This window comes from Betta splendens, chromosome 7, assembly GCF_900634795.4.
Source record: "Betta splendens chromosome 7, fBetSpl5.4, whole genome shotgun sequence".
Lineage (NCBI taxonomy): Eukaryota > Metazoa > Chordata > Actinopteri > Anabantiformes > Osphronemidae > Betta > Betta splendens.
This window is the reverse complement of record NC_040887.2, coordinates 14,914,568-14,932,990: the sequence shown is the minus strand read 5'-3', so window position 1 is coordinate 14,932,990 and position 18,423 is coordinate 14,914,568. Positions and strand designations below refer to the sequence as shown.

Genomic DNA, 18,423 nt, shown 5'->3' with positions numbered 1-18,423 from the left:
TCAAACGGGGGCGAGTGGTAAACAACAGCACCCACTCACGTAACAGTGAGAACAAAACAGCAAAAACGAGAATCCGATTAAAGCAGCGAACGGGGTGAGGTGGCGCTGGAAATGAATTGTGCGTACTTTGCAGTTGGTGTATAAGCCCTTTCGTGCTGAGGGGCGATTACCTAGTTTGCAGCACTGGTAATCTGAAAAGCAGCTTGGAGAGAGAGTTTTTAAAGACGCAGCAGTGGTGGCAGCCTGTCCTCTCTCCCCCCTGGCTGCCTCCAGCCGGCATCGTCCGGCTACAAGCAAAGCATTACCTTGATAGCGCCAGCACGGAATGCCAAGTCAAATGGCATGCAGACATGTGGCTAAAAAAACAGAATGGGAACAAAGACAAAGCTCCATGCACTGATCGTTAATGACTGAGGAAAACTTCCTCAACGTGCCTAATGTGGATGAGACGGCAGAATTTCAACTTGACAGACAAGCTCAACAATCAGTTGGCCGGTGCCGGCAGCCGCTGAGGATGACGTCAGGTCTGTTCTAGAACGTCCCAGACTGCTGGAAGTCTCCACCATCTACACACAACCATGGTTTGGATCCTGTAAAGTCGAACAGAACTGTACAATCCATACGAGGCACTAAAAAGCCGTGCACAAGACTCACACAATCCCATTACTCGCCCACACATTTATTTGTAAGTAAAAGGACAGAGAGGAAAAGAAAGGAGGAATTAATGGGAGCGATGCTGGCTGAGGCGCACATCTGGGTAATTGGGGATGACAGGCCTTGGATCATCCCACCATCCAACAGGACCTCTGAGCGATGGCTGAGGGCGTGGGGGAAGCTAGCCCAGGCCCTACGGAGCCTGAAACGTGGTGGACTAAACAGGTAGTTTTATGCTAGACTTGCATTTGCAAAGAATTTCTTGAGAGAATAAGCTGCAGGAAATTAAACCGGGGGCCAAGGAGGCACGCGAAAGACAGGAGGGCCGAGGTCTCCTGCCTCAAACCTTAGTAGGTCAAAGTGAACGTTTGCCTGCGTCTGTGGCTTTCGCCCTGCTGCTCACTGCTGCTTCTGAGCATAAAAGCTGCAGCTGCGGGACAATCTTTCAGGCAGCCCGGTGAAACATAAATTGTGACAAAGCATTCACACCCTTCGCACCACGCTGGCGCACATCCAGCAGCAGGCTGGCAGGTTAAACTGGGCCGTCAAGTCTCCTCACCCATGATGAGGCCGCATCCAGCTGTGGACGCTACAGGAAATATTACTGAGGGTGAAAACAACTGGGACAAAAGGCACAGAATGTACAAATTCAATATTACTCCGGCTGAATATATTACATTGAACCCCCCAAATATGTAATTGAATGTAGTGTGTTCTTCTTCCTGCCTCACTGAACAGCATGGAGGCAGACAGTGCCACTTTCATTCTGTGTCTGCTGTGAGACTGTTCTGCTGGGTTGTACTAAGGTAAGCATGCTGGGAGCCCGTGGGACCCGCAGTGTGTGTGTGTGTGTGTGTGTGTGTGTGTGTGTGTGTGTGTGTGTGTGTGTGTGTGTGCGTGCGCATGAAAGGCCGTTTTCAAATGAACTGAGCAGCATGGGCGATGAGGCACACTATAATGCGGTTGGGGGGTGGAGGGTATAGAGTGCACGAGGAGAATGGATGAGAGAGAGACAGAGAGAGAGAGAGAGAGAGAGAGAGAGAGAGAGATGGGCGAACGAGTGGATGAAGAGAAAGCGAACAGAGAGACGCTCTGGTCAGGCACGCGATGCTCGGTTGGAATCAGGTCAGGCCCACACGAGGCCTCCCTCGCAAAACACTCTACAACGCAGAAGCAGAGAACGTCTGCAGCCAAAGCAAACGGTCTGACACCAGCTCGTTACAGCTCAAACGCTGCGTCTTAGCCTAAATACTAAAACACAAAAATGAGAGGTTTTCCACATTACTCATAATTGTAATTGAGTTCCAGCTTATGCTACGAAGTATGTATCAAAAGGTTAAATGACAAACGAGAGCATTTCCATAAACTTTATGAATATTTCTATATCAGTTAAATTACATGTTATTATTTATTCCTATCATAAAATCCCAGTGATAAATGGGTTGAAAGAGTAACAATTTATACATTTTTCTGACCCATTAATGAACATTTTTGCACTGCCGAGGTTTAATATGTCTGTAAATGCAAAAACTATTTTTCTTTATTTTATAAAGGGCTGCGCTACTGACGAAGCCCGTGCCTTAATGCCACAGTTAGTTTCATGCAGCACACGAGCGAAATATGAGTGATTTTACCATTATTCACCGCTTCCAAGTGTAGGGTTGTTTACTCTGTTGCCGTCAGACATCCTCCGTATGCAGGGCAGTAGAGTAGCGTGGACGTAAGCGGGGGGAACATGACACCCTGGGGTGTGAAGCTAAAAGCAGACGACACCCTGCTCTCGCGCACGAACCTGCGCGCATATATAGACAACGCGACAACCTGAACGCGCCCGAAAGCGGATCCCTCCTCGGTGCCACCTCTTGACTTCTCCACAGGCTAATTGCCGGCCCCGTGGCTCTCGGGTCTCTGGACGGGAATGTGTCACGCTGGCCGGTAACCTAACTGGCTGGCGCTTTAATTAAAGCCACACTCGAGAAGCGACCCCTCGGCCCCCTCTCCACCTTGCACCTCCATTTCACACTTTGACAGCCGCCGTCTTACCTTACCAGAAACCCGAGCCGGTGAGCAGTGGGCCGGGTGGCCCGGGCTAAACGCAACAGCACGCCACCGTCTCCCATTAACCAAATGGAGCCCACCACTGTACAGAACCAGCTCAGTCTGATGGTGAATGGGTGAACTGAACGGGTGTGTCAGCCTTTTGCTGTAGCCCCACACTACTCACCATTAGTCACCAGCTCCTCACCCTGAGCCGACAAACTGTTGACAGAGTCAATAATCTGGGGGTGGATCTGTCTCCTATTTTGATCTTGATTTTAAAAACGGGAGTTTATAGGCTGACTTGTGGAGGTACTTTCTCCCAGGTGCGATGCTGCTGCACCAGCGCTGCCATGTGTGAGTCATGTTAGCACGCAGCAGCCGCAGCCAGGCCCGGCCCACCATCCAGCCAGCCAGGAAGCCGTCTTGCCCATTCCAATTTAGTCCAGGAAGACTGCATTTGCTTAGCAACCGCATTACCGCTCCAATCACAGCAGCAGCATTTGGGATAATGTAGAGCTGTGTGCTGCGCTGTGCATTACAGGAAGCGCACACACACACACACACACACACACACACTAGTCTGATGCCCTAACACTGCAGCTCTTTCCAAGCATGAAAAGGAAGAAGGGGAGAAGGTTTTATTTCCCTGCACAAGACCAAGCGCCTTTGGCTTAATGCTTGAGCTCCTGCGCTGAGAGAGAGAGAGACGGCGTCTACCACCTAGAAACACACACTAAAGCAAATCCATTAGCACTGCTTTCCGTCCCGCCTCCCCCTCTGCACGCCACAGGTGTGTCTGACCGTCTGCGGCTCCGCTTAAAACAGAGAGACAGAAATAGAAACGGCCAGGGGGGCTTCTGGTGCCCCCCCCCCCCACACACACACACACACACCGCCTTCTCCCATGGGCTTAATTGCAGTGAATTGCCGGCTGCTGAGGTTGAGGTTGAACCTCTGAATTGGACTTTGCATGTTGCGCCCTGGACGCTGCCAGCAGTCAGCAACTAGGTGGCTCACGCCGTGCGTGGGTGTGTCTGTGTGTAGCAGGAACTGAAGCCTATCTCTGATGCTGTAAAGATTTCATGACGAAATGCGGCCACAAAACAACACCCGCATGGCTACTGGCTGTGTTGTGTCTATCACACACAGATGCTGAGGCCTTGAGATGAGGTCAAAGGTCACGAGTGTGACTGTACATTAACAAACACACAAGCCCAGCCGGTCATTCGACTGCATCTGGACGTCCATGAGGTCAAAAGAAAGCTGAAGTTCCAAAGTTTGTTATTATTCAAAACACTATCTCAACCTAATACTTAACACCATCTGGGCTTTAAACAATGTTTTCTCTGGCGTCGTTAGCTGCACACGTCATGTGAAGAAGAAATGTCACCACATAATCCCTTGGAGATTACTAAACTAAACTAAAGTTAGGTTCAGAACCTCTCCTGCATGTACACTCCAGTACTTCACAAGTATTTGTCCTAATGGACAAAATAAAGAAATGTATGAAGCCATTTACAGTGTTCCGTTACCCCACAGATTTAGACACAGACAGCCCTCCCTGCTTAGTCCATAAGGAAGTGAAACGAGGGGAAGTCAACCACGTGGGGGCTTTTTCAGGTCAAATGGAAAACTTCCTTCCTCTCTTGTGTATTCACGGGTTTTATTTGTAACCTCCACTTTTGGCAGCTCCTCCACTTGGACCCTACAGGCAGAGCCTCCTGGCCGGAGCGCTGCTGTTGGTTTTGTGTTTGGAGGTGTTTTTCTGTTGCTCTGGGCAGGTCTTTGTGAGAGCGGAGCACAAAGAGGATCTTTGGTTCAGCGCAGGGTACTGGGCAGCCTCAAACACTGACCCGCCAGGCCAGCACGTACTGGTGCTTTCCGACCAGGAGCTGGACATTTTGTTCCACTGTTGAACTCTGAGGAGGATCAGAGAGTGAAAGAGAGACACGGGGAGAAAGCAGACTTGAACTCTGGGGCCAAATTACACGGTTTCATTGATGATAAATGTGTTTGCTCCACACGTTCCATGAATGCCGGTTTTGCTTAAAACCTGAGGCCCAAAAATCAAGCTCTAATGCTAAATAAAAGCTCGAGATGACGACTTAGTCGGCGGTATGATTATTCTGGGAGAACACAATGTAGATATTTGAGACAGTTGCATCAGGAGTGCTGAAGTCTCATCCGATAGCAGGGCGGAGGCGCCACAGGAAGCTGGTGTGGTGTCGAAACCAGAAGTCTAAGCTGCTGCCTACCACGGCTCTGCGGTGGAAGCTTAGACTGACAGTCTGCAGGGTTGTTGTGGCTGTCAGCCAGCACACTGCTCGGCCCGGCTCTACTCAGAAAAGGGGAAGTAGGAAGGATTGTAGCGCAGCAGGTGAGCACGTGATGGTGCAACGTTGCAGTGCTAGCGCTCAGGTTTACATGTTGTGCATAAAGGCCTACCCCCGAGCTTCTGGCAGTTTTCCAGTGACAATAGCATTGTGATGGGGGGGGGGGGGTTCCAGAAGAGCAAACTCTGGTCTGACCCTCGGTGATGAGCTCTAGAGCAGCAAGAAACAGGATCGCAAATGGCTCCTGACTTGAAGTGCTAAAGTCAGCGAATAAGTAATTGATCATCACTGACACTGAAAGGAAGGGGAACTGGGACATAATGCCACAGAAGCAGCCCAACAAATGAGGATTAGAGTGAGTTCAGTCAGAGCTGTGGTCTGAGGAAAGACACTCTGGTGTCGTTTCCTGTCCTCCGCCTCATCCCTCTCTCTCTCTCCAGCCAGGTTGGTTTCTCCTCTGGCAGAGGGAAGGCTAATGGACACATTATCTGCCGGCGTGTCCCTCCGCGGCGATTAGGTGGCTGTGAGGTCATCCCTTCACTTCTGCTCCCATCCACATCAGGGATCTATCATTTCATTATTGCTGTAGGGGAGGAGGATGGGGAGAAAGGCCACGGCATCCATCTTCGCTTCATCCATCTATCCCTCCGTTAATTCATCTATCTGCTGCTTTATTTCAGTGTAAAAATCGACCGTGTAGGAGGAATTAACAAGTGGCAGGCAGACAGAGATTTTACTGGATTATTTTGTATGATATTAACCATTACTGGTCGAAATGTCCTCCATCATCCTACTGGGATTGTTCCAGCTTTATTAACTCAAAGTGAAATTATTATTTTGTGCTCGTGGGACACTGGTATCAGTTTTCCTATCACTGCTTTGGTGATAATATGCTGCTCTACTGTCCCTTTAAAAGCGAACTCAGTGATCCCTGCCTGGACTTCTATTCAGCACAAGATTAGCAGCTGAGCCATGTTCTATATGCGACTCGGCTGTGTCACTTTGCAGTATATAACTTCGGAAAGATTAGGGTCTACTTGAGTTTGCCATTAAATAGCTTGCACAAGCTCTGGCCGAGCCCTCGCACTCTTTGATCCACACACTCACGGTGACTCGTCCAACCATCACCGCAAGGCTGGTATCAATCCACACCCTTCTTCCCTTAGTGGTGGGACGAGGTAGCAGCAGAGTCAGCATCCATCTTGCAGAAATGCCTTGTCATTCATGTGCCCTTAGCTCACATACATGCTCTCTTTGGGTTCGTTTTAGCCGTTCCTCGCGTCGGTTTTACAGGAATTGCATCGAGTAGAATGTGGAATTGAACGTTGAAGCTCTTGCTCTCAAAAGCTTCTCCTTGAAGTTTAGTGGCTTGGATTCTGCCTCGTTTCTCTGCCAAATCAGGAGTAAATGTAAGCCCATTGAGGTTCACCTTGAACCATCTCAGGGATTGCTGAAACTGCCGAGGTGCTCTGGAAGCTTGTTAAGAAGCAAAGAGGCTTTTTTGAAAACACTGACACTGTTTTACGGTAAATACTATGTGTTTAAAAGCTCATTACCATTCATCTAGTTAATAGAGATACTCACAACTGGCAGCTGTGAAGGACACAGGCCTTTACAACCCTTCACCTTCACTTTAAAGCTTAGAAATAAAAAGTTGGACAAGCTATTGTAAGTTATTTGGTACAAAGATTTTTCAAGCACGCATACACTGTGGTTGTGCATCCGCTGGAGCCGAGATGTATCGATAACTGCAGGAAGTGGAATCTGATGTCTCGCAGCACCAGGGACTGTGAAAGCACTGAGATGTGTGTGTGTGTGTGTGTGTGTGTGTGTGTGTGTGTGTGTGTGTGTGTGTGTGTGTGTGTGTGTGTGTGTGTGTGTGTGTGTGTGTGTGTGTGTGTGTGTGTGTGTGTGTTTGGGGGGGGGGGGCTTCTGGTGAGGAAGAGAGGGGAGTTTCACGAAGGCGGAAGTAAGCAGCTCAAGAAAACATGAGAGGGGGGAAGACAGGACAGAGACATAACATCTCCGGCTCTGTCCTTGGCCTGACACTAAACACTGCCTCCCATCTCAGCCTCCGCTCAGAATATTCTCAGAGTTCTGAGGAAAACCAAGCAAAGCTCCAAAGTCTTTTCAATCTTAGGCTGTGATATATTCACATTTTGAGACTGAATCTAGATGAAAAGTACCACAGAACATACCTCAACCTGGTTTAAAGAGCAGCGTATGTAGGCCGACCACTTGTGATTGGATCTAACCTCCCTGCTCACATTTGGTGGTATCTATGAGGAATGCGACCACTTCTAAAGAGGGAAAATGCATGTGTGCCAGGTGGACGTGGACCTTCATCAAATGCATTTGCTATTTATAGTTTATCGTTTAACTGCAAAATTGGACTAATGTGTATTCTTTCATGGACACATGAAGTTATGTTATTTTATTATTCTTCATCAGCTACTGTAAACGTTTAAGCAATAGCAATTTAAATTTTTTACAGCTCTTTTGCATATTTTTGTAAACCAAATTCAAACCGTCAATAAATCTTGACAGAGAACCCGTGGGTTTGCAGGGGTCAAGGCCTCTGATTTTCATTGTGCACCAGCCTCAAGCTGTGGCTGTATTAAATCAGCTCATTGACAGCTGACGTATCAGGAAATCAATAGTGTTTCACACTAAGCAATCACGGAGAGAGAGATGTCACAGCAAGCAATGTAACCTAGAGACCAAGGTTCAGCACGTACAGTACAAACAAACATCATAACAAAACGGATATCTGGACTTTACCCTGCAGGACAGAGGCTGGATGCAGACTCAGGCTCGTGGCAGAGACACGCACGTCCCTGAGATCCTGATGGGAAAATGCATGTCCAGAATAATACAGCCATAGGTTGAAAAAAAAATAAAAAGGAACACGGGGGCAAATTACTGTCTGAATGCAGCCTTTAATCCTCTGCAAGGCCATGCAGACACCCAGTAGCCATGCCTGCAGAGGCTGGATGGAGGGAGGGGAGTGGGAGCAGAGGTGGCGTGGAAAGGTTCAGCTGCAGCCCTGACCTCTGTGTGTGTGTGAGAGAGGGGATAATTAAACGGGGCAGACAGATGAGCCTAGTGAGGAGGCTATAGGTCAGATGGGATAAGTCCGATCGTCTGCTCCCCCCTACAAACACACACAGCCCGACAGCAGACATATATAAAATGGCTATGGGCTTCATACGCAGATGTCCTCGCCGCCAAGATATCGGTGGCTCAGCGTTTCCTGGAAGGAGGTTGCCCAGAATAACGTCTTTGTGCTCGCTGTGGATGGGAGGCAGCTCCACACTCCACACATCACCTTGTCTTAAGGATCTACAATTACATTAATTATGTGCAGCGAGCTTCAAGAGGCCTATTGTCTGTTCCGTGGGAGCAAAACGAGCATACACGCGTGCACGTGCACGCGTGGCCTCTTTGGGTGTATAGAGAGCGAATGTCTGGAAAGCTGACGAGCAGAAATGTATTCGTGCACGTGTGTGCGACTAAAAAACAAGGCATGAATAGCGTGGACGACAGGGGGAGGGTGTGGGATATGAAATCAATGGCTTTGGTGGGTGGATCGGGGGGAGGTAGGGGTTGGGCCCGGTGGAGGGCTCCTGAACCTGAGAAGCAGGCGTCCGTGCCAGAAGGACGGATCCCCTTTCAGCATATTGTTTTATTTAGCATCTGCATGGCCGCTTCATTTGCCAGAGTGCGGCTGGGACGGATTAATTCAGGAGATTGGTGACTTGGAGAGGAGGAACGGGCCGGCCAGTCTGCAGGACGGATGTTAACCACATTATAAGCCTTTGTTTCCAACACTTCATTCCTGAGGTGTAAACCGAGCCGACGCGGCCCTACCCCTGCGCTGCTTTGCTCAAACACACACACACACACACCTTCCGCCTCCACTTCCTGACGAGCTGCAGTCGAGGTGTGGCTGCAGTTCATCGACCCGAGGACGCGAATTCTGCTCTGCCTGTCTGAGGTTCTGTCCGCCGTAGCTTGCTCTCCACGGACCCGAGCTCCACTTCAGGCCCAGATGATCTCAAGCTCCAAACTTCCGCCTGCACCAGCACCAAATCCCCCTGCGACTGCGGCACGCCTGGCCTCGCAGCGCTCGCTACTAACGACAAGCAGATAAACGCTGGGAGGTTATAATGGTCAGCCAAAGTTCAGGACAAAGCTGCTTTGTTGGATCAATAGGGCTGGTCATTCCACCCCCTGATTAATCCGGTTTAAAATTAACCCTTCTTGTCTTAACATAACTTGGAGCAGCTAGATGTTAACTATGAGTCACTGAAGACCAAACAAAAGTAAAAGTCAGTGTGTTTGCGGAGGAAACGTGCTTCTCTGAGAAGACGTGTGCGAGTCAGCACTGAAACTGCTTCACCGACCGGTGAATGGCTCATTCATAACTTTGTGTTTTCCAACTGTAAACCTGGCGAAAGCCTGTAAGAGAAACGCAGCGCCTGCAGCTTCGGGTTTATTCCCCTCAAATGGTTTGAAAAGAAACGTTTGGAAGGCATGTTCATAATCCTCCTGTATAAATTCTCCATCAGGTGTGAACTGACATAAATATTAAGATGGTTCTTTTCTTTTTTTTTTTTAGCTGCAAAATCTATCTTGTGTAATGAAGCAGACGCGAGACTTCCAGGAAACACACACATACACACACACACACACACACACACACACACACACACACACACACAAACACACACACACACACACACACACACACACACACACACACACACACACACAGTCACAAGAGAAAGGGTGGAGGATGGTCGAGGGTGGGGGTCAAACAATCAAGCCCTAGTCCATGACTCAGGCGCTCTGGGTGCTCTGGTCATCCAACAGTGAGGGGGGGTGGGGCTGAGTTATCGCCTCTATCTGCCCCACAGTCACAGCTTCACAGCTGATATCCAGCACAGGAAGGGGACAAAGGCTGGCCAGCGGACACACACCCCCACCCTCTAAACACCACGTCATGCTCTCGCAACAATACCTCACAGAGCTCCTGGGAGCTGCCCTTCCACATGGCTGAGGCCAAGCCAGTGTGACCCCCACACCCCAACCCCAACCCCCCATCATCTGATAATCCAGATTCAACTAACTGAATGAAATGAACTGTAGTGCACCTCTGTATGGTTTTGCAGAAATGTGTGCATAAAACAATAGTAATCAATAAACCAGGAGGTTTCCTTCACTATTGGTTTCAAGCCGAACTCCAAAGCACGGTTTAAGATACAGAGCCGGGGTCTTGACATTTTCAAGTGTTTCATTCGTGCTCCATCTCTCACCGCTATAACCATCCCTTCCACTTGACAGGGATTCTGCAAAGCTGCTGAGTTGACTTGGCAGCTTCCTCGGAGGAGGAACCGTGCCAGTTTAATCAGAACTAAGATTAGCGTAGCTTATTATTGGCTTGAAAAGCTCCCTGTATGTGCCGTCTCTGACTACCTGTCCTTCACAGGAGACTCCCTTCAGAGGAAGCCAGCCGGGGATCGTTCCAGCAGTCTGAGACGAAGCACTTGCTCTAAAATGAAACTATGAGCGGATATTCTAGGCCAGGCTTGGTGGATGTAGTGCTACACACTGACAGTGCAGCTGAAAAGTCTGTGCATGTGTGTTTGTTAGCACGCGATCCTGTCTGCTTCAGTATTCATTATAGGACTCGGGAGACATTGCGGGGGTGGGATATGGGTGTTGTGTGGATGTCTGTGCTTGTGTCTGTGTGGTTGGGAGTGGGGGTGGGGATGGTGGGTAGCATCACCGTGGGAGACAGGCAGATGGGGATGGAAATGAGTAGGCAGTGAGCTCATGCTAATCTCCTCCCACAGCTCCTACAGCTGATCCAGGCACAAAACAAGCACGCACAACTGCAAAGCAAACACTCAAAGCAGCCCCACGCACACGCACACGCGCCAGCGGCCTCCGCCGGTTTTCAGCCGCCCTCAGGTGTCACGCACGGGCAACCCGTAAATCGCAAAGACGTCCCAGAGAAGCCCCCGTCGCAAAAAGATCATTTCATTCATTTCATGTCAAGAGAAGTTAATCTGCTGGTAGTGTGTGTGTGTGTGTGTGTGTGTGTGTGTGTGTGTGTGTATGTGTGTGTGTGTGTGTGTGTGTGTGAATCTAGCTGCCTTCGTCACACAGCCATCTGCCCCGTGGGAGTTGCTCGGCAGCATGCTATTGGTCGAAAGCACTTAAAAAAAGAGGCACAGGGTGGGGTGGGTGACCTCTTTATTTGGGGAAGGAAAGGTCATGTGGTGCTGGCTACTATTCCAAACATATGGGTGCACAGGGGAAAATGCATGGGGGGTGGGGGGGCCAACGCATCATATGGGCTGACACAGCACAAACCCATCACGGCGTCTATGAAAGCCAGCCTTACGCCAACATTAATCCGAGAGGTTAATCCTAATGCTGCATTCACCCCAGCGTCTCAGATGCCCAGTCCACGCTGTAACCTCAGCAGAGAGCAGCTCAGAGCCACCGTCGCAGCATCACAGAGGGTCCTTTGCTGCAGGACGGGCTGAAGGATGCCAGAAGGTTAGAGGACGGCGCCCGGGTACGCGTAGTAAGGCAGCAGCTGGGCCCACAGCGCCCATGTGAGGATGATGAATATTTTAATATCCCTCTCATTAAATAAACACGGCCGGCCGTGCTGCCTACAGTCACCGGTCATCAATATTGAACACACACAAAATATGTACCGAGTCGCAAGCCAGACGTCGGCAGCGCCACCTGACCGACGAGGAAGAGCTCCTCCAACACGCGACACCTGCTGAGGTCACCGGGTTCCTCCTTCCGTGCTGCTCCTGTACTCGGTTCCCAACCAGACGCGCGAGCAGAGTGCGCTTGGCATTTTCACGCTTTATGGGAAGGCTATGAATATTCTGAATCCCGAAGCCGCTTTAGTTGTGCGTGCCACAGTCGTCGCATGTCACCCAGTTCCTGCCTCCTCTGCAGCGCCGGACGCCCAGAGGAGGCGTGTCTTACTGAGGCCGGTGTATTAGAACCATCAGAACCATCGCTGCTGAGTGGAGGCGTCTGGACAGACGGCAAGGAGGGATTGAAGGTCTCCTTATCCTCTGCCTCCGTCACTAACAGCTGCAATGTCCAGGAACTCGCCCAGAATAGAAAGGTGCAGATAAATGATCCAAACTATCCTCCAAATTCAAGTCAAACAGTTTCAGAATAGAATTGTGTAGTAACTTTATTACTGGAATTTATTATTCAGCACGACTTCGCACTTTTCTCTGACTCCTACAACAAACAGCCATCAACACACTTTCATATCCTACACACAAAAAAAATCGCAACTGGGAAAATCCCATTTGTCTGCTGAGCTTTAGAGGCTTTCAATTCAACAGCTCGTGTTTGAAAAGAATCACAGCACTTAATTCATTTTCCGCTCCTACTTCGATGCCAGGCATTTGAGAAATTACCCAACGCTGCAGACTGTGCGGTGGCGAAGCTCTGCTACTCGCGCGTTGGCTTGTGGTGGAAACGCAGGCAGAGACAGATGTTTAAAGGCACATCAGAAAGTCTTACACACAGTTCCTGTGAGTTTCTCTGTCAGTGCGATGAAGAATGGTTGCTTTTTTTTCTGCAGCTTCGTTTTTTCCAGAAAGGGAGAAACCAAGTTTCTATAATGTAACTACTATTTAGTCTTTTTATTTGGGTGGCTTTCGTTTGTTTACAATACAAATAATCAGGTCCCACTTTCTCAAAACATCTATTTGGAGGCAGCTGTTTGCATAGAATAAGACGTTAAACACACTGATTATTATTTTTTGTATTGGAAACTCCAAGTGTTTATTATTGTCTGTTCATAAACTTTTTTAGTTGCTACTGTCTTATATAGTCTGCTTCATGTTCATTATCTACTGTTTAAATAATTGCCACCAGATCAACATAAAACGCACATGTGCTTTACTCTTGGCGGTCTTGTGTGTTTATTCCACAGCCACAGGAACTTCCTGTGTTGGTCTGCCGTTCTGGTTTATTGAGCTGGAGATTCCAATCGCACTTAACACAAAGACAGTGAAACGTCGATGTGGCATTGATCTCCCCGGGCCTCTGTCGTTCTTGTAACGTGGACCCACTGTCCAGCATTAGCCTGAAAGCCGACGGCGGAACCCGGGGCTCATGGCGCTGATGCTGTGTTCTACTATTAGACAGAGAAAAGAACATCAAAACACACGACGCTGCGTTGACTCAAAGCGAAAAGAGCACCCACGCAATCGGGAAACAATGAGGCTCTGTGCGAACTTTTGCAACTGTCACGTTTTTGCCAAACGTCCATTAAATTTAAATTTATTTAGTTAAAAGTTTCCCTCAGCTGCCATTTAAATGCACAGCTCCCAGCTGTTGTCCTGTCCATAGCGGGGACATGGCTGGCTGTCAGCAGGCTTAGCCAGCACTGCGCCTTGCATATGAAACAGGACATGGGCCTGAATTCCCTTGGGGAGTTCACTTCCTCTGAGCCCCCCCACCAACACCTCCTCCCGAAACAAGCAACCCCTTCAGCTGGAGGCCAGATACCCCGAGCAGCTTCATGGAGGGTGGGGGGTGGAACGCTGGGGAAGTAAATGAGGAACTTTCAGCTCCTGCACTTTAGTGATGGCAGCAAAAAAATCCGAGTGTAATGATTTACAACCCGCCAAAATGTAGTCTTGTTTTTCTATTTCAGGGCATCGTGGTTCAGAGTTCTAACGGGCTGTCAGCTTTTTCCGTCACAAAGGACGCAGCTGCAGGAATGTGCTGGGTGTCAGCACAGCAGCACGGCATATGTAGAGCATAAATACAGAAAGCCTCCAACCCCGCTTTATTGCATTCATTACACATCGGCCTCTAAATGAAACACTTCCCGCCACCTCCGCATGGGAATTCGGCCTCGCTCAAGAGGGAGCAGTGGAGTCATTGTTGACTTTGACAGACATGCATGTGGGCCACTTTCCATTCAAGCCCGGTCACGAGTGTTTTCATACTGTACATCGCTCAGCGTGAGGCGTCTTCACCTCCGTGAGGGAGTGGCAGCTGTGGAATGTGAGCCGCCTGTCTGCTGCTAATGCACCAGCATTCATCCGCTTGAAAAAAAAAGAAAAAAGAACAGCCCATCGCCATGACTTCAGCCAATCAGTCCTGTTTCATCTGCAAAAACTACAGTAGCGGTTTCAGCCTTGGATGGAGTCCGTCTTCTGCAAACGCCGCCCTCTGCCCCCAATTCTGCTCATATCTCCCCCGAACAGACAGGCTGTGCAGAAATCACTTCATCTTGAGGCTGATTTATAAAGTTAGCAACCTACTAAATCTGCAGCCGCAATCCTTATCTAAACATCCTGATGCGGAAAGCCACTGATTATGTGTGCCACCCACATGTGTACCAGCCAGAAACCAAAGGACTTGCGGCCAAGGGCTGGCATGAGCATGAGCCCAGCACACCAACCAATTCCAACCCGCTCAACAGTTCACTGCATTCGGCCGTTGCCGTTCACAATTAGCGCCGCGGCTCCCGTCCGCCGAGATAAGGGCAGAATGAGTTTGTTTCCCGAGAATTGGCGCTTCTCACTCGAAACGCCGTCATTCTGCGGAAAGCGAAAAAGCGCCCGTGAGTCAGAAGCGTGCGCGCTTCTCGGGAGGGAAGCTCTCGAAATGAGCGTCTGCAAGGAGGGAAGTGCAGCAATATCACTTCCTGTGTCTGTCTGTACGCGAGACCGCTGCTAACACTTTTGTAACACCCTCATTAATATTCACAGAGACGCCCAGCGCCTCGGCTGACGGCGCACTGACGCTGGCATTTTCTGGTGCTGAGAGGTAGACGGCTCCGTCTCGCACTTCGCCTCGCGTCCTCCAAGAGCGCGTTCAAAGCGCCTCGGCTGTGTGGAAATGTGCTGACAAAGTAGAGCCGCGTCGCCATAAGTCTAGAAATATTCCTCAACTCTTACCCAGCATGCATCCGCTCATTAGCGCTTGTTGAAACAGGGCACTTGAGGAAAAAGGAAGGGGGGGTCGAATTAAAAAAGCAGAGTAGAAGCTCAAACGAGCCTTGGGCTTAACACTCGGGTGCCCCATCGGCACTTATAAAAATAGAAGAGGCCCCCAGATAGTGGGGGTCCTCGAGGTGTGCCCACTCGAGCCTGAATGAAAGTGTGTGCCAAGAGTGGGTATTCACCGTGCATGGCAGGACTTTGGCACTCTGCGGGACTTTAAGGGTCTCTCTGATTTCTCTCCCTTTGTCAGATTCTCGGCGGAGGACCGGGGAGAAGTTGCTTGTAAACACTTTTGCGGTTGCTTTCTGCGCCTCATCAACAAATGCGCTGCCCTCCGGGCCCAGTCTGGTTTCAATCAGAGCGGCAGGTAAGAGCGGGGGTGGGATGGACGTTTGGAGGGGGGGATGGGCCCCGTGTTTGCTGAATGCTCGCCTTTGTTGGGATCATATTATGTTTCCACCACAATACTTCTAAACCCTGCTTCATCAGCTCCATTCATGTGTAACAGTTCATGCAAATGGCCGCATTGGCCTTTTTTTTCTCTAGAGGTGAAGTGGGGGTGGGATCTTTTTTAATCAGTCTGCCACCCTGCAACTGCCCCCTCCTGCGAACGCCTGCCCGGCGTATAGCTTTACAGTCAGCCCCCAACGCAGAGCGTGGTGGGGGACCGTGTCTAAACTACTGCATGTGGTTGGAAGTTTGTGCGTCCACCAAACGAACACGCGCCAGTGTTGTAAAGTCAGAATCAGACGATGTTTATAAAACCTCAGGAGGAAAAAAAGGCTTCAAGAGCAAACGCAGCGCTGATTTAGCCACAGGAAGCCACACTCCTGACGGCCAGATCAACGTTTAACGTGACACACAAGACACAGACACACACAAATGCAGCGACTTTGATTCTAACAACAACATTGCTGATCATTTAAATCTCATTTAATAGAAACACATACATTGAAACAACCAAACTTTTTACTAAGAAGCGTGTTGGGAAGGAAGGAAGAGGGAAATTCCATTTAATGTGAACGCAGTTTGTGTTTAATCTGCACCCCCACCCCACCACACAATGCTGTTTACTGCCCGCTGAGGCATTTGTTGGTAAATGAGGTTGTATTTACAGTACAGACCAATAAAAAGTGGTCCTGAGAGGTGTTTCACGGGGAAATAATGGCTTTATTGCCACCGGAGGCGTTTTGTTGTCGCTGCTGGATGAGGCCCAATTAGTGATAATCTGGTAATGGTGACCAAATAGAGTGGTTTCTCTGCAGCAGGAGAAGGGGACGGGGCTCCAGCCTCCTGACAGACACATATCACACTTTTACGAACTCTTTAACTAGATGTTTCAGGACTGACAGCTCGAAGCGACTGAACCAAGAATCTGCAGCACACGTCTGTAGCTGAGCGCATTTCACCCGATGCAGCTAAACCTGAGCTGTAAGTTCCCACGTAGGGGGGAAAGTGCATGGATCAGGCAGCTGCAATAAGTGGATGTTGGTTTAAAGTTTAACACTAGCGCTGCGGTGGTTAAGGTAGAATGAGGCTGTGATGCATCTGAACAGTGTAATCAGTCCTACTGAGACATGCATGAGCTGAATCTAAAGGAAACCGAGCCCAAAAAAAAACTGCCCACTCACCCTGGATGACGCTTTCCTCTTGTACTTGTTGGCGAAGTCAAATTTCTCCTTGACCTCGTCCAGGAGCTGCTCCAGACGGGCCTTCTCCTCTTTCCCCGTGTAATCCTGGCCCAGGAGGATGTACGCCCTCCAGTTGGCCGAGTCGAAGCCCCAGTGGCAAGTCCTGTTCTCCTGCGCCTTGTGACTGTGCACCACGAACTTGTGGGTCGGGTACATGAGTCTGCAGTCCATGCACTGGATGCACGCTGCGTTGGGGCTGCTGTACAGCTCCGGCACCAACAAGCCCTTGCACTTGCCGAAGCACTCGTGGTAGACTTTGAAGCTGCGCTCGGTGAGCTCCAGCTCCAGCGCGCCTCCGTTCATCTCCTTCTTGCAGCGCGGCGGGTAGGCGCCTCCGTAGATCAGGGCGTTGCAGAGGCGCTCGGCGTCGGTCTTGGTGATGAGGCCGCAGGACGGGGCCGAGAAGGGCAGGATGCCCATGACTTTGAGGATCTCCAGCTGGTCCGCCGTGCACCGGGAGCAGTAGATGTGCAGCTCGTCGCACACCGAGTTGATCTGCTGCAGGGAGAAGTCCCGCAGGACCGTGTTGAGGATCTGCGGCAGGCACAGGCGCTTCTCGCCGCCGACCACGAAGCACGAGATGGTCTCCCCTTCCAGCACCGTCTCGCACCTCTCCGTGGAGCGGTCCGACGGGATGAACAGCGGGCCCGGCATCACCGGCGGCGGCAGATGCTGCAGCACCGGCTCGGGCTCCTTTCCGTCCTTCTTGAAGAGGAGCTCATGTTGCCAACGGGCAGAGAACGCCGCCGGTCCGCCCAAAGAGCTCATAGAGCTGAGATGAAACTGCTTGAGAGTTTGTTGCAGTCCCGGATGAGGTTGGAAGCTCTGCCGACTTACAGTCTCCATGTTTTTCCTTCAACTTTAGACGCGTAAATCCTTCTCGTCGACGACCGGGAATCACAACTATCTACCCGTTCCTGGAGCTGGTAAATCCACGGTGTTCCGAGAATGAGCGAAATGTCGAAGCGCTTCATCAAACATCCAGTAAAGGGGGGGAAAGTCACACACGGCGAGTTTACAGCGCGACTCCTGTGACTAGTGCGCGAGCGCCGGCCAGTCGCTCCCTGCAGCGGGTCGCCGACTGTCCATATCTGGAGGATTCAGGAAAAGCAGCGCTCCCAAACTCCACGCGGGCGAAGAAAAAGTTCCGTTTGTCGAGTCCAGCCGCGAAGTAGGCGAAAATGAATCAAAATGGGGGAGTTGGGAGTCGATACGGCTCGATGAAAATCCTTGTTTGAGGTTCTTTCCGCTGTCGAGGACTGCTGCAATCCACTCGGTCTGCCCCCGCAGTTCACTCTGACTGCGCTCAGATGAGAAGTCTGAGAGCCAGCCTGCCGCGCGCGCTCGCTCTCTCTCTCCAGTCTGTGGCTCTGCGTCTTGCTCGATCGCTCTCTCTCCTCCCAGTCTACGGCTCTCTCTCTAGTCTGTGGCTCTGCGTCTTGCTCTCTTTCTCTCTCTCTCTCTCTCTCTCTCTCCGTTCCGTGGCAGTGCGTCTCTGTCTCTCTATCTCGCGCGCGCCCCCTCCCTCTGTGTTTGTGTGTCTGGCTCAGTCATTGAATCCCAGCCAGGAATGTGAGTGACTCTGCAGGCAGGCCGGGCTCTTCCAGGAACAAGCCGTCACCCCCTCCTCTTTCCTCTGCCCCGTACAGAGCAGAGAAAGAAGGAGACGCGTGATGCATTCACGGAGCA

The 18,423-nt window shown here is 50.4% G+C and overlaps 1 protein-coding gene across 1 annotated transcript in view; it reads right to left on the bottom strand.

The window, feature by feature from the left end:
- Positions 1-18,146, bottom strand: part of skia (v-ski avian sarcoma viral oncogene homolog a) — a 54,459-nt gene extending 36,313 nt beyond the window's left edge. Inside the window, exon 1 of the mRNA XM_029156078.3 lies at positions 16,675-18,146. Coding sequence (XP_029011911.1) covers positions 16,675-17,580 — 906 coding nt within the window. The 5' untranslated portion in view covers positions 17,581-18,146. The remainder of the gene's footprint in view (positions 1-16,674) is intronic.
- Positions 18,147-18,423: the final 277 nt, after the last annotated feature.